Source organism: Prionailurus bengalensis, chromosome B2 (assembly GCF_016509475.1).
Source record: "Prionailurus bengalensis isolate Pbe53 chromosome B2, Fcat_Pben_1.1_paternal_pri, whole genome shotgun sequence".
NCBI classification, from domain to species: Eukaryota; Metazoa; Chordata; class Mammalia; order Carnivora; family Felidae; genus Prionailurus; species Prionailurus bengalensis.
This window is the reverse complement of record NC_057349.1, coordinates 64,939,499-64,954,372: the sequence shown is the minus strand read 5'-3', so window position 1 is coordinate 64,954,372 and position 14,874 is coordinate 64,939,499. Positions and strand designations below refer to the sequence as shown.

General features: G+C 36.9%; 1 protein-coding gene across 23 annotated transcripts in view; it reads right to left on the bottom strand.

The window, feature by feature from the left end:
• RIMS1 (regulating synaptic membrane exocytosis 1) overlaps positions 1-14,874 on the bottom strand; it is a 490,579-nt gene that overhangs the window by 222,458 nt on the left and 253,247 nt on the right. For all 23 annotated transcript variants that reach the window (XM_043591755.1, XM_043591762.1, XM_043591756.1 and 20 more), the window contains 2 exons: positions 5,518-5,858; positions 1,232-2,097 (listed from right to left, as the gene is read on the bottom strand). In XM_043591755.1, the coding sequence (XP_043447690.1) occupies positions 1,232-2,097; positions 5,518-5,858 (1,207 nt within the window). The remainder of the gene's footprint in view (positions 1-1,231; positions 2,098-5,517; positions 5,859-14,874) is intronic.

The following is a 14,874-nucleotide window of genomic DNA, read 5'->3' as shown; positions in this document are numbered from 1 at the left end:
TGAGTTCAAGCCTTGCATCAGGCTCTATGTTGACAACACAGAGCCTACTTGGGATTCTGGATCTTGTGCTCTCTCTCTGCCTCTCTCTCAAAATAAATAAGCATTAAAAAAATAGAGGTACAGGGGCGCCTGGGTGGCACAGTCGGTTAAGCGTCCGACTTCAGCCAGGTCACGATCTCGCGGTCCCGGAGTTCGAGCCCCGCGTCAGGCTCTGGGCTGATGGCTCAGAGCCTGGAGCCAGTTTCCGATACTGTGTCTCCCTCTCTCTCTGCCCCTCCCCCGTTCATGCTCTGTCTCTCTCTGTCCCAAAAATAAATAAACGTTGAAAAAAAAAATTAAAAAAAAAAAAATAGAGGTACATTTGGGGCACCTGGGTGGCTCAGTCGGTTAAGCATCCGATTTTGGCTCAGGTTATGATCTCACAGTTGGTGGGTTCCAGCCCCGCGTGGGGCTCTGTGCTGACAGCTGGGAGCCTGGAGCCTGCTTCAGATTCTGTGTCTCCCTCTCTCTCTGCCCCTCCCCTGCTCACACTGTCTCTATCTCTCAAAAATAAATAAATGTTAAATAAATAAATATAAATAAATAAGTAAGCAAGTAAGTAAGTAAGTAAAGAGGTATATTCCCCTTTATCAGGAATAGTTATGGTTTTCTAGAAAAGAAGCTTTTCCCCCCAGAAAAACCACCCAGAAATGATAAATTAAAAACACAAGACTGCACACTGAATTTCCCAGAATGACAAGAACACAAGTCATTAAGAACTCTTGTAACCCAAATTTGAAGCCTGTGATTATGTTTCAAAATCCTACCAAAAAGAAACAAAGGAAGGAAGCGAGCAAGCTAAAACCTTCTATTCTATCCCCTGTGAAGCTATGTCTGTGAGCACTCCAAGTCGCACTTTCCCCTCCACTTCTATGGAAATACGGAGCTATAACTGACATACAACTCCGTATTAAGTTTAAGGTACACCACATGATTTCACATACATAATGCCAAACGATTACCAAAATAAGTTTGGTTAGCATCTATCTACTCATCTGGCTAGAATTTTTGTTTTTCCCTCCTGATGAGTTTGGAATCTAGTCTCAGCAACTTTCTAACATACCATACAGCAGTGTTAACTACAGGCATTACCATGCAGGTTTCAAGGCACTTGAAACTTTTTACCCCTGCACACGCGCGCCTCGGAGCCCCAAACACTTCCGTGCTCGTGGTCCACGCGGCCAGCCCTTACCTTTCTCGCTGACGCTCTCGCTCTCCAGCTCCACGTCCTCGCAGCTGGTGTACTCCGGCGTGGATACGCCCTCCTCCTCGGAGCTGCTCACGGACATCTGCCGCTTCTTGCCGCCTCTCTTGGACCGGTGTGGCTTCGGCGGGGAAGGCCGCACGGACTCCGACTGATCAGAACTCAAAGAGTCGTTCCGCAGCATAGTCTCCACCTTCTCGCGCTTGGACTTCCTGATGAGGACGGCCGAGCTGGGGTCCAGGCGGCTCTGCTTCCTGAGGGGCTCCTGGGCTTTGGGCTCCAGGACTTCTGCGGGGACTGGCCCATGCCTGGGTGCCGGCGGGCTGTGGTTCGCCAGCTGCTTGGCGCCCGGCGTCCTGACTTCCGCAGTCCTCTCGGCAGAGTAGGCCCGCGGCGACTCCGGCGGCGAAGCCCTGGCGGGGGGCGGTGCGCGCTTGCCGGCCTTGGCGTCGGGCGGCGCAGCTCCGGCCTCAGTGCGCGGGAGCGCCACGTCGCTGTGGCGCCGCTCGTGCCTCGCGCGAGACACCCGGGCGTGCATGCGCATCTGCTGCTCCTCCGGCGGCGGTTTCACCGGGTACCGCGCCAGGTTCGGATCGCTGCGGTACCGGGTCTGGTACTCCTCCTCTTTCCTTTGCTTCTCATCGTCCACCGCTTTGCGATCCTCTCGTTTTTCCGGCACATCTGGGTAGTCCTGTGACCGACCTTTCTCAAGCCGTCGACTTTCCCGCCTTTCTTTCCGCTCGCGCTCTTCCGCGGCCCCCTCTCCCGGCTGCACTGAGGACTTGGGCACGCGTTTCCGCTCGCTCTTCTGGGCTCCTTTGCCATTCTGCTCAGAGAGCCCTGGAGTCTTCTTCCTGTGATACACAAAGGAACGTCAAGAAGAAAAGCAATGTGTAAAGCTAAAAGTAAAGCTAAAAATGAAGACCAGATTATTCGTTATAATCCGATGTCTAATTAAACGATTTGATAAAGAACTACATTAAACCTGTGTATCTGATTAGCTTTCTAACTAAAGCTCCTTTATATTACAGCAGCCTAAGGAACTTTAAAAGTTGTTTTCACATTTAAAATTCCCTATAAATTAACTAGATTAATTAAAACCACCAATACATTAATAAATGAACACGTTTTATGCTAACTTCTGCTTGTGAATGAAAGACTTAAAAATGTTTTAGATGAAACTAAAATATGTAAAATATAGTAGCACAAGAATACACATATCAGTTCAATTCTAAATATATATACTTGATATACATCTAGACAATACATTATCTGCAATCTTTTATTATAATAGAAGCTTTTAAAGAAATGTAAATACAAGTATGCTCATTTCAAAAATCAAACCTAGTAGCACTTCTTTAATAGTAGAAAAAGGTAATTTTAACAAGCTTATGTGCACCCAAACACTTAAGGGAGATGGTTAGGAAAGAAAATGACCGAACTTTAGCCTTCATTTTACCTTCCCTGGGCAATAGAAATATTGAAATGTTTCAAATTATTATTCAGTTTTCCTCCTTCTCTTCTCCTCTTCCTTTCCATCTCCCTCATTTTAGAACATAGTCCAAAAAACAAAAAAGAAAAAAAAACAAACACCAAAATAAAACAAAAACGGTTTTGTTTCTACTCTTCTCTCCATCCCATTTAAGGTACTGCAAAGATAAAAGGAAAGGAGTTTGGCGACCTTTGAATCTTGTAGCTATATCATTCAGTTGCCCTTTCAGTCCTTTCTTGTACACTGGAGTGCACCTAATTTGGGAAAGTTCCAGCAACTATACCAGAATTTATCAAAAGTAAGGGCCTTGTCTAAGCACCCTGACACTATACAATATACCATGCAATTAAAGTGGGAACAACCTAAGCCTTATTTTATTTTATTTTTTTGAAACCCTGAGGCCCATAGACGGTTTTCCCGAGGAAACGTTTTTTTATTTCAAGTCCAAAAGCAGACCTCATGCATAAAAATAAAAAAATAAAAAAACCAAGATGAGAAAAAGGGCAATTTCTATTGTGGGTCACCAAAGTAGTAGTTACTACGATATGCTGTGGGGTCAGTTTGAGGAGGGGCTAGTAGTAGTAGTAGCAGTAGCAGTAGTAGTAGTAGTAGTAGTAGTAGTAGAAAGAGTAAAGGGGTTCAAATGGCATAGGTAAGCAAGATAGCATGGCAAATTCTGCTGAAGACGTTTAGTGCACATTGTTCTTTTGAAGCGAAAGAGATTGTCGTAAGAGGGTGGAATTGCGAGGGTGCCACTGCAGGTTTACAATGTAAGGAGTCTAATAGGAACATATATTAATTGTCAAATACAGTTTTCATACAAGTGTGATGATTGTACTACAGATATTTAGTAGCTCATCAAGGCATCGCTGATCTTGTTAGAAGTTTACATTGAATAAATTTTTCCTTGAAATGCTGATAAATAATGCTTACCTTGCAAAGTTCACATGAGCATTAAAGGAGAGGCCATCTGTGAAAGTGCTTTATGGAGAGTGCTTTATATGGAGTGTCATAAAAACGAAAGATGTTCTGCAGTCTCTCTGATCTTTGCTTCCCCGAGTATGCATTTCCCCACCTCTACCTCTAATTATTCCATTTCCACTAACTCCTGATGAAGAATTCTTCAGTAACTTTAAACAGACTACCTGCCATTCTTTTGGTCTCACTTATCTCCCTGAAGTTGCCACCCATCTCTTCTTTTCCTTCCATATCCTCAACATCCTCACTCTTTTCTTATGTAGTCACATCATCACAAGTAATTTATATAATCAGCAGTAGCATTTGTCTCTATAAATCTTCAAATTTAATTTAAAAGTTTAAAACAAAAAGTTGGTTCTCAGTTCTTATTCTTGAATTCTTTATAGTTTTTTTTGTTGTGTTTTTTTTTTTACCATATGTCAAAAACAGGATTCATATTTTCCCTTTAGAAACTTTAGAGCTCCAAATTATCTTATTTACAGGTATCATTTTCTGACCAATCCCAAATTGCACCTCCAATATTTTTGTCTCTTCTTAACCCACAATAGTTTGTCACCAAAAGCTATCCATTATACCTTCACTGAAGTATCTCTAGTGTCCTTTGTGTGTTCTCTCTGTATAGCTCAGGTGCATCCATTCTTTCTTTCTGAAATGTCCTCTCCTTCCTGTCTGCCTACCCTACAACTCCTGGGTACCCTGGAAGGCTTAATTCAGAAGACACCTTCTCTTTCCTGTGACTCCCAAAGTACTATGTATCTTCTAGATCCCAATGTATCTTCTAGCTTTGATCAAATCAGCTTTCTGGTACAGTTAATTGCTCAGGTGTCTGTCTCCTCTAGGATAGTCTGTGGTAATTTCCCTGGGATCTGTCAGAAAAGGGACCATGTCCTAACCATCTTTATACTCTGGTTCCTAGCACAGTGTTTGCTTATAGTATACACATGGCTACTGGATTGATTCATAACTACATTCAATGAATGTGAGATGCTCCAAACTACCAATCTCATGATGAACAGGGCTATGTCCTCCTTGTTAACATGGTCTCCCAGTGCGTAGCATCCTGTCTAATCTTAAATGCATTGTTTGAATGAAGGAATGAATCAATTAAAGTAAGTTATCTGATCATGTTAGCCCATGCTTAAAACCCTCAATAGCTTTCCATTATTCCTAGGGTAAAATGTAACTTGGCCAATAGGCCCAGTATGACTTGGTCCCTGATACCTAACCAGCCACCTCTCCCCAACTCTACCATGCCCTCCCCTTCTGCTACTCACATTCCTGGCAGTGGGCATCCTTTAGGTTCTCTCATGAGAACTTGTTTCTTCAGGCCACATGCCTGTGCATATACCTGGAGTACTCATTCCATTCTTTACCTGGTTAATTCCTAGTCACTTGTCAGAGCTCAGCATAAAAGAAATGTCCTCCAAAAAGACTTTGCTAATATACCTGTGCATCCTCCACTGTGTCAGGTCATAGTTTCTCAGAGCACACTTTCAAATTAAAGTGCTAGTTCTATAAGTAAATAAATGATCTAAGAACTTTTCTGAATTCAAGGTTGGAAGTTAGTGACTTGTTTACATCCGTGCATGTTAGGAAAGAAAAGCTTTTCAATAAAGGTCTCCTAAGGAATGACACATTCTAGAGGTAAACAAAGCACCTCAGGGCTATTGTTGCCTTCCAAGTGGGGCCTGAGAAGTACTGCCTCCACATATTCCTCTTAATAGCAGTTAAATTCCTGAAAATAGGTTTTCTCTCAATATAAAATCTTGTCTTTTGTTTACAGGGTTAATGAACTATTTATTACCTCTCTCTTGGAGGTTCACTTCTAGACCTCGATGAAACCTGCTTCTGTTCAGGCCCCAGGGCTTGCTGTGAGGACTCCGCCCCTTTGCTCCTGTCTGGCTGTGCGCTGGGAGGCGCTGTGTCCTGGGAGGAGGCAGCTGCTGTGCTCAGGGGGGTCTGAGACCGTGATCTTTCTTGGAGCCGTGCTTTCTTTTCTCTCGGTACCTCAGAACCAGCACCTGTAGCTGTATCACTTAGGGTTCCATCCTGACTTGGCTGCTGAGGGCCACTTCCAAAGAACCATGCCCCAGATTTGGTTAAGATTTCTTGTTGCTTTCGACATAAATTGCATACCCACATAACCTATTTGAAGAAGAGAGAACAATATAAATTTTCTATGCCATTTGGAAATGTTGTATGTTTATCACATTAAAATATCTTTTAAGGAAAAGAATGGTTGTAATCTTTATACTTATCCTTGCAAATTTCTTGTGAAAATGATCCTTGCACAAGTTAAATACATGAATGCCTAGAGTGGCACCCACCTGAAACCAAAGCACCTCTAGGTTGCCAGAGTAAAGTTTTTTCTTGGTGTTCTTAACCACGTGATTCTGACTTTCCTTTTACCACGTATCCCTCACGTTTTATATGACTGACTCTGAAATTTCATTTAAAATATCTGTTAGTAAAAATGTTCTAAGCAGGGTAGTTGATTGATTAGAAAAATGCAAGGAGCTATAGAATTAATATTTATGTACATGAACCTCAATGTCTTGAAGGAGTTAGAAAATAGTTCTTCTCAAACTTTATGAATTATTAAAGCCAATATTAAAAGATATTCATAAGGAACAAACAATAAAAGGTAGACATAAAAGGAAAGGTCAAGCTGTATATCTTCTCTAGTTTATTAGTAATAAACTACCCTCAGGTTGATATTATGCTATAAAAGTTTCCACACACATATTTACTAAAGCAATAAATTTGGGGCTAGGTTTATTCATTTGTGACTACTCCGATATAGTTTCCACTAGAGGAGCTATTTTGGAACAGTCATCTAGCAACATATCCACTGATAAATTATAAGATGTATTACCACCCCAAATAACTCTACTATCAGCTCTCCTCTTGGTGACATTTAAAATTGAATGTAACAACGAGGACAACGATGGTAACAGAAGTAATGAATAACAATAGCAGCAAAACATAGTAGACACAGAGCCAAGATAGGTGCCTATGGCCCCATGAGCCTTCTTTTCAAATATCACCAGTACCTCTGCTTTGTGGTATAATTCCACCTCCCTGCCTCAGTTGCTTTCTTCTGAACACACTTCAGTTTTCCTTCTTACTTGAGAAACAGCACCCACAGGAAAGACTGTTCACCAAACTTCAGGCCCTTGTTTTCACAAATACTGATTCAGTCAACAATTACTCAAAAATATCACATAAGGGTGAATAAATTCCAGATACAGTAATTGAGAAACAGTTAACTGTTAACAGTCACCTATTAACAGGTAACTGTTAACAGTTAACTAACAGTTAACTATTAAGATAGTAAAAGACAAAGCCTTATTTAGTTGGCAAAAAAAAAATGTACCACTGAAGACATTTGAATGAATAGGAGAAAAACAACTGTAGTTATAAAATAAGATAAAATACAAGCTAAAGTGAGAACAAGAAAAAAAGGGAGAGAAGTTATATATTTTTAACAAGGAAGAGTGTATAGATGAACTGTTAAGAACTGCTGCTTTCCAAGAAAGAAAACTCAAATGAATTAATAATATAGGAAAAACTAAGACTTAGAGATGTTTACTCTAAAAAGCTTAAGATTGACTTAATTCATTCCTCTACCCTTCCGCAGGTCATGAAATGAAAGAAACTAGATTCACAAAAGCAGTTAGTTGAATTCCCATATGCTAAGATGTTAAACAAGATACATAGTGTATTTCATAGGCCTTTAACAAAATAAAGGAAATATGGAACATATCTGTAATTTACAATGTTTCCCAAATAATACTATATTGTGCACAGCGTATCACAATATCTTTATGTCATGATAAGGTCCCTCAGAAGTTCTGATCAGTTGAACACAGTCTTATCAAGGATAACATTATAAGGGGCAATACCCCAAGGCCAGGACTCCATGCACAGTGACACTGATTCTCCTCTATCCAGACCCTGGAGGGGGACAGGTGATGCACTTCCTCGTGAATTGCCTCTTCAGCTGACAAAATAGTAATGAGAAGGTCTGAAATTACGCAGTTCAAAGAGATTGGTAAGAATCTCAGACTATTTTGTATCACCTAAGTAGACAATAAATTTGTATTTACTACACGGTAAGCAAGTATTATTCATCATCAAAAGTAAGGTTTTTAAAAAAACATTAAAGTATATTTAGGATAAATATAAATTTCCTCTAAAACCATACAGAAAACACAATAAAACATATAATTAAAATAAAAATTCCAAAATGAAGTTAAAAAAAAAAAGAGGTAGAAAGGAGCATTAAATATGGGTAAAAAGAAGGGTAAAGGAGACTTTTCACTTCTTTGTACATCTGAATATTTTCTAGAAAATAATCTTATTTTGATTGTTTCATATTTTTAAGTGTTATAAAAATGGGCCAATTAAAAGTAATTGCTAGATTTGGACAGGTTCCAAATCTTGAATATGTGCAGAATTGCCACAGGAGTAATAAAAGCAGACAAATTATGGTTGTTGCCAAATTATTATTATTAATATTAAATATTAAAAGTCATTTAGTTTCATTTCATATTGATTCAAAGGGTTACAGCTAGTAAGTAGAAGCAACTACTTTAATATTTTCAAAACACTACTTATTCACTTAAGTCTGGATATTTCATTAATTTTGTCTATTTTTAAGAGGAAAAATAGCGTTTAAGTCCAAATTTTTCCTATGTTTTATTTCCTTGTGTACACGTTTTAAAATGTGTATTTCAAAATTAATTATAAGTGTGGTCAATCTATCCTCCAATCTGAAAGCAAAACTAAGTATAAAAAAACAAAATATTTTTTTACGAAAATACTATCTCCCAATCTCTATCATTATATAAATTACTCTTGCCACAAAGCTCACTAATAAAAAATAAACTGTTTATACAAGTTGTAAAGAAAATAGATGACAACCCAGTGGAACATTTGTTATTGTACCTTCAACGCAGTTCATGTCAAACATTTCGGTATGTTTAAAAATGAGCCAAACCGTTGCTAAGAAGCAACACAGCTATGTATGTTTACAAAGTCTCTTTTTGAATTTAGCATCAAGTATTATGTTTGCCTTCAACTATAGATAATACAAAAAAATGGGATAATAATCCAAAAGTGGGATGGGGAGCCTTTCTTGGTTTTTGTTTGTTTGTTTGTTTGTTTGTTTGTTTTTTAAGGACAAGATACAAATATTTCTACCAAAAAAAAAACCAAACAAACAAACAACCCAATTTATTTAAAATACACACACACACACACACACACACACACACACACACACACACGTTTTTAAATTTAAAGACTGCACCATGCAGGATTATACCCTGATTAGGTACCCTGGGATGTGTTCCAAACTAATCTAAAGTCTGTGTAATACCTTATCTTAACAATTTACAGATGTTAAGCAACCAAACACAAACTTAAATGAAAGATTATTGTGATAGAATATGGCTTTTGAAACTCCATGCCATACATCAGAATTATGAAGAACATGGGAACAATTTTTACTTTTAAAATTTTTCCTAAGTGTTTATTTTTGAGAAAGAGAGCACGAGTGGAGGAGGGGCATAATGAGGAGACACACACACAGAATCCAAATAGGCTCCCAGGCTCTGAGCTGTCAGCACAGAGCACCATGCAGGGCTCAAACTCATGAACTGGGGGATCAGGACTTGAGCCGAAAACGGATGCTTAACCGACTGAGCCAACCAGACACCCTTGGAAAATTTTATTCAGAACTTTTGCACTAATAGCATTTTAAATTCCATCTAGAGAATCCTTAAGAAATACAATAGACCATTTTATGGCAGAAAAATCATATTCAGATGTAAGAAATACTTTATACATGAAATGTTACAGATCCAGACATACAGAGCAGAAGAAATGTGCCTTAGATTTATTTACTCTCAATGATTACTAAGGTGATTAGTGATGACAGTGAGGTACAGAATTCCTATGTTAACACAATTGTCTTGTTTATAAAAATCTGGGGCACCTGGGTGGCTCAGTCAGTTAAGCCTCTGACTCTTGGTTTCAGCTCAGGTCATGATCTCAGAGTCCGTGATTTCTGGTCCCACATTCGGCTCTGCACTGATGGCACAGAGCCTGCTTAGGATTCTCTGTCTCCCTGTCTTTCTGCCTCTCCCCTGCTCAATTTTTATCTCTCTCTTTCTCTCTGTAACATGAAGAATAAATATAAGCATGAAGACTTTTTACAAAGATAAAAAGATAAAAGTATTTTGTCAATACTGAATTGATACTGAAATTTATTCAATACTGAATTGTATTTAATACAGCATTCAAAAATAGTTATACTAACATTTTGAAAAACATGAAAAGGAAAACAGGAGATATTCAGCTTTATTATAGATGCTGCATTTTCTGAATATTTTTACTCATTTTCCTTACTTTCTCTATTCAGTGAAGGTACTCACGCTAGCAGAAACTGGGGACAAAATTATTAAGGTGATATTTCAACTTTTTTGACAATAATAGATGAGACAGTAGAAAATAATTGATTACTAAGCAGACGACAATGAGAGAGTTCTCTTTGGTACTTGTTTCAGAGTGCGCGTGCATTTCTCCCAGTCTTTTGTTATTGCTGTTGCTATTTCATTAGTTTATTTTTTTCCTTTTGGAAGTTTTATAAAATACATGAGCAGAGAAGTGAACTGATGTATCTCAGGTTTTATAATAAGGTCCCTCTGATTGCTGTGTTAAGTTGAGCATAAAATGTAGGGAATCCATTGTGGAATTTTTGTGAACTGAATTCTAATACTGGTATTTTTATTCTCTTTTGGTTCCTCTTTAGCAGATACATTTCCCTATCCCTTTAGGTTATCTATTTGTGTAATTTTGTTGGATATGCATTTCTTTTTATATGTAGAAAAAGCCTTAACTATTTTTTTAATTCAGCCCAAGAATCTTTGTGTTTTAGTAGCATCCAAACACACACCAGTCCTTACTTTATATTTCCTGACTGACATGATAATATAAGATGTTCCTCTATTCAGGAAAGTAAATGCTCACACCCGCACTCTGGATACCACCCCTCTTGCCCAGTGAGGATTTCACTCCATCACTGACCCCTTCATTTTCCTGAGTCTTCAACCTTGCCTTCTCTATTTCTCCTTTCCTCTTGGCATATAACTATTAAAGAATTTAGAATGATCAAAACTTTTTTGTCTTTGACCTGTTGTCTCTCTAGCCACTGATTTTTCTCTAAAAATCTTTAAAATCAAGCTACCTGTTAATGTAACCTAAATTAATACTCTCTCCACTTTGTCACATCCCTTTTATTTCTCAATAATCTGACTCCAGTCTCTAAAGCTGTATTTAATTATCTTTCACAGACATTAGTGATTTCTTCCATGGTGCTAATTTCACATATAGACACTTTCTCATCTTTTTCCTAGAGAGTGTATGTAATTTAAGACTACCTATCTTTTTTTTGGTTTCTGGATATTAATGATAATTTTCTGTTCTCGTCTACATCCTACTTGCATCACCTCTTCTTGTATTCCTTGCTAAAAATCTTCCTTCTTCACTCTTACTAAATGTTAAGGTCACACAGAGCTCCATTTCTGCTCTTCTGCATTTCTTATTCCAATAGATTCCATGTGAGATGGAAACAGGACTTCTATTTTTTTAATCACAACCCTTTCTGAAAAATATTTTTCAGAAAGTTTATACGATAAATTAGTATTTGTTTAATAAATTAAATTGGTGATTACTATACTGTATGACCACCCACACAGCAAATCAAGCAATTAATGTGAGTGATCCTAACCTACCCTCTTCCTAATGCTTTTTCCAATAATAACTCTGATTCCTGAATATGATGACTCAAATTTGCTTCCTCTTACCTATTCCCACTGTACTGACTAATCTGAGGTCATGATCCCTATCAAGATTTCTATAACTGATAACCTAATAGATTTTCTTCTTCCTTTTATTGGCCCTGCAATAAATCCTCCATACCTTTTCACATCTTCCAAAATTTAAATTTGACAAAATCACTCCCTGTATTCAAGATATCATCATAACTCTTGTTTAGCATACTATGGTTCTTTCTTAGGTTTTCAACCTCATCAACAGCTGTTTCCCACATACACTCCATTCTCCAGTTTTCTGAACATTGTGCAGTTCCTAGAATTTGTTCCAGATGTTTATAGCTATAGGACCTCATTTAAAGGTTCACCCCATATCCAAATGGATTTATACATTTTATAACATCTTCATTTTTCACATGTATTTATTGATAAGGTAAAATTTTCATATGTATCTTATCTCCCAGAGTTATGCATTATGAAGAAAACTAGTAAGATTATTGTGTGTTCAACATAGTATTCCTAAAACTTGATATCTTATTTTTCTACTTTTAATGGCATTAACTCCTAATTTCAATAATGAAATAGGGACCCCTGGGTGGCTCAGCCAGTGAAGCATCTGACTTTGGCTCAGGTCATAATCCCATGGCTTGTGGGTTCAAGCCCATGTCAGGCTCCTTGCACTCACAGTGCGGAGCCTGCTTGGGATTCTCTCTCCCTCTCTCTGTCTGTCTCTCTCTCTCTCAAAATAAATAAATAAACATTAAAAAATAATGAAAACACAAAGTTTTATTTGTTCTTATTCTGTTATGCTGGGATACCAAACACTATAATATACTACACAACTGCAGAATTTATATTGAGAAAGATCATTACTGTATAATACCTACAGTGTATTTATATCTATCCCTGAAGTGAATTATTACAGAAAGAGCATAACAAATGTTTTTATGTTGAATTGTTCTAAAACTACATGGTCTAAAATAGTGAATAAGCCAACATACTTAAAAACCATAAGAGACTCTTGACTATAGAGAACTGAGGGTTGCTGGTGGAGAGGTGGGTGGGGGATGGGCTAAGTGGGTGATAGATATGAAGGAGGACACTTGTTGTGGTAAGCACTGGGTGTTATGTGTAAGTAATGAATCACTAAATTCTACTCCTGAAACTAATATTACACTATACGTTAACTAACTAGAATTTAAATAAAAATTTGAAATAAACAAAAAAGATTTAAAAAACACATGTATAGCCTTTATGGTTTAAAAACATTTTATTCTGGCTTGTAAGTTTTGGCTAGTACCACGGTAGTAGCCCAGAAATAGGTATAGATAGATCTTTGAGTCTTTATCCAGATTCTAAACTGCTCTTGTTTAAGGTAAGACTCTAGAATGCCTGACAGTGAATCGCTATTGGGACCATTAAGCTGAAGAAATAATTCAAACACATTTTCTTTTCAAGTCAAATGGAATAACCACCAGGATAGATCACAGGCAGCCCATTAAAAAAAAATCTCAATACAATTAGAGAACTGTTACCACACAGCATATATTCTCTGATCAGTATTTAATAAAATTATGAGGCAGTTGGGTGGCTCAATCGGTTAAGTGTCCACCTTTTGATTTTGGCTCAGGTCATGATCCCATGGTTCATGAGACTGAGCCCCACACTGGGGATTCTCTCTCCCCCTCTTTCCTACCCTCCCCCAGTGGCACACTCTCTCTCTCTCTCAAAATAAATAAATAAAACTTTTAAAAAGTTAGCATTTAAAAACTTAATAAAATTAGACAATAACTCAAAATTCTGGAAATAGCATAATTTTGGAAATAAAGCAACACATATGTAAATGTGACAAGGCCAAAAATATCACAAGAGACATTAAAATAAGTATGCATCTGAATAATACTAAAAATGTAACCTATCAAAACTTATATGATGCACCAAAAACACGTCTTAGAGAGAAAACTTAGCATTAAATACTCTATTGCAAAAGAAACAATTATAAAATCAATGATCTAAGTTTCTACCTTAAGAATAAAAATGAATGAATTAATTAACACAAATAAATATGGGGTAAAGAAGAAAATAATAAAGATGAAAGTGGAAACCAATAAAGTATAAAATTTGAAAATCAACAACCTAAAGAAAATCAGTAAAATAAAAACATATGGCTCTTGCAAGGGACTAATAAAATTGATGAACATCCCCTTGACTGATCAAGAAAAACCATAGAGAATAAAACTACCAAAAGGGAGGGCATCATTAAGGACCCGGGATTAATTAAAAAGATAAACACTGGAATATTATTAACAATTTTATGCCAATAAATTAATTAACATGGATCAAATAAATTCCATAAAAATGTCAAATTAGCAAAATGGACACAAAAAGAAATAGAAAACCTGAATATTCCTGTAACTAGTATAGAAGTTGAATTCATAATTAAAAGACAACTTACAATTAAAATGCCAGAACTATCTTCACTAGAAAATTATTTTTAACATATTTGAAGAGTAAATTATATCAATCTTACAAAAGCATTTTTTTAATTAAAAAAGGAAAATAACTCACTCCCACTTCTAAACCCATTTTATAAGGTCAACTTAGTCCTAATACTAAACTCCTGATACAGGAAACCCTGCTATTAGAAATTACAATAAAAATCCAACATTCCTCTTATGAAAAATTATATGTTAACAAGTTGTACAACATAAAATAAGTGAATAAATTCTTATAAAAATGCAACTTTCCAAGATTGAATCATGAAAAAATAGAAAATCTGAACAAATGGATTACTAGTAAGATTGAACCAATAATCAAAAACTTCCCAACAGACAAAAGTGCAGGACCATATGCATTCACTAGTGAATTATACCATTCGAAGAATTAATAGCAATCCTTTTCAAACTTTTCCAAACAGAAAAGAAAGGAAAACTTTTATACTCATTTTACAAGGCCAGCATTACTCTGATGCCAAAACTAGACAAGTACACCACAAAAAAATAAAATCAGACTAATATACCTGATGGACATAGATGTGAAAATCTTCAACAGAATATTAATAAACCAAATTGAACAATACACTAAAAGGATCATACACCATGACCAAGTGGGACTTATTCCAGGCGTGCAAGAATGGTTCAATATCCACAAACCAGTCAATGTGATATATCACATTAGTGAAATTAAAAGTAAAAATAATACAATATCCCAATAAGTGCAGAAAAAGCCTCTGACAAAATTCAACATCCATTTATGATAAAAATTATCAACAAAGTTGATATAGAGGGAGCTTACCTCAACATAGTGAAGGCCATATATGACAA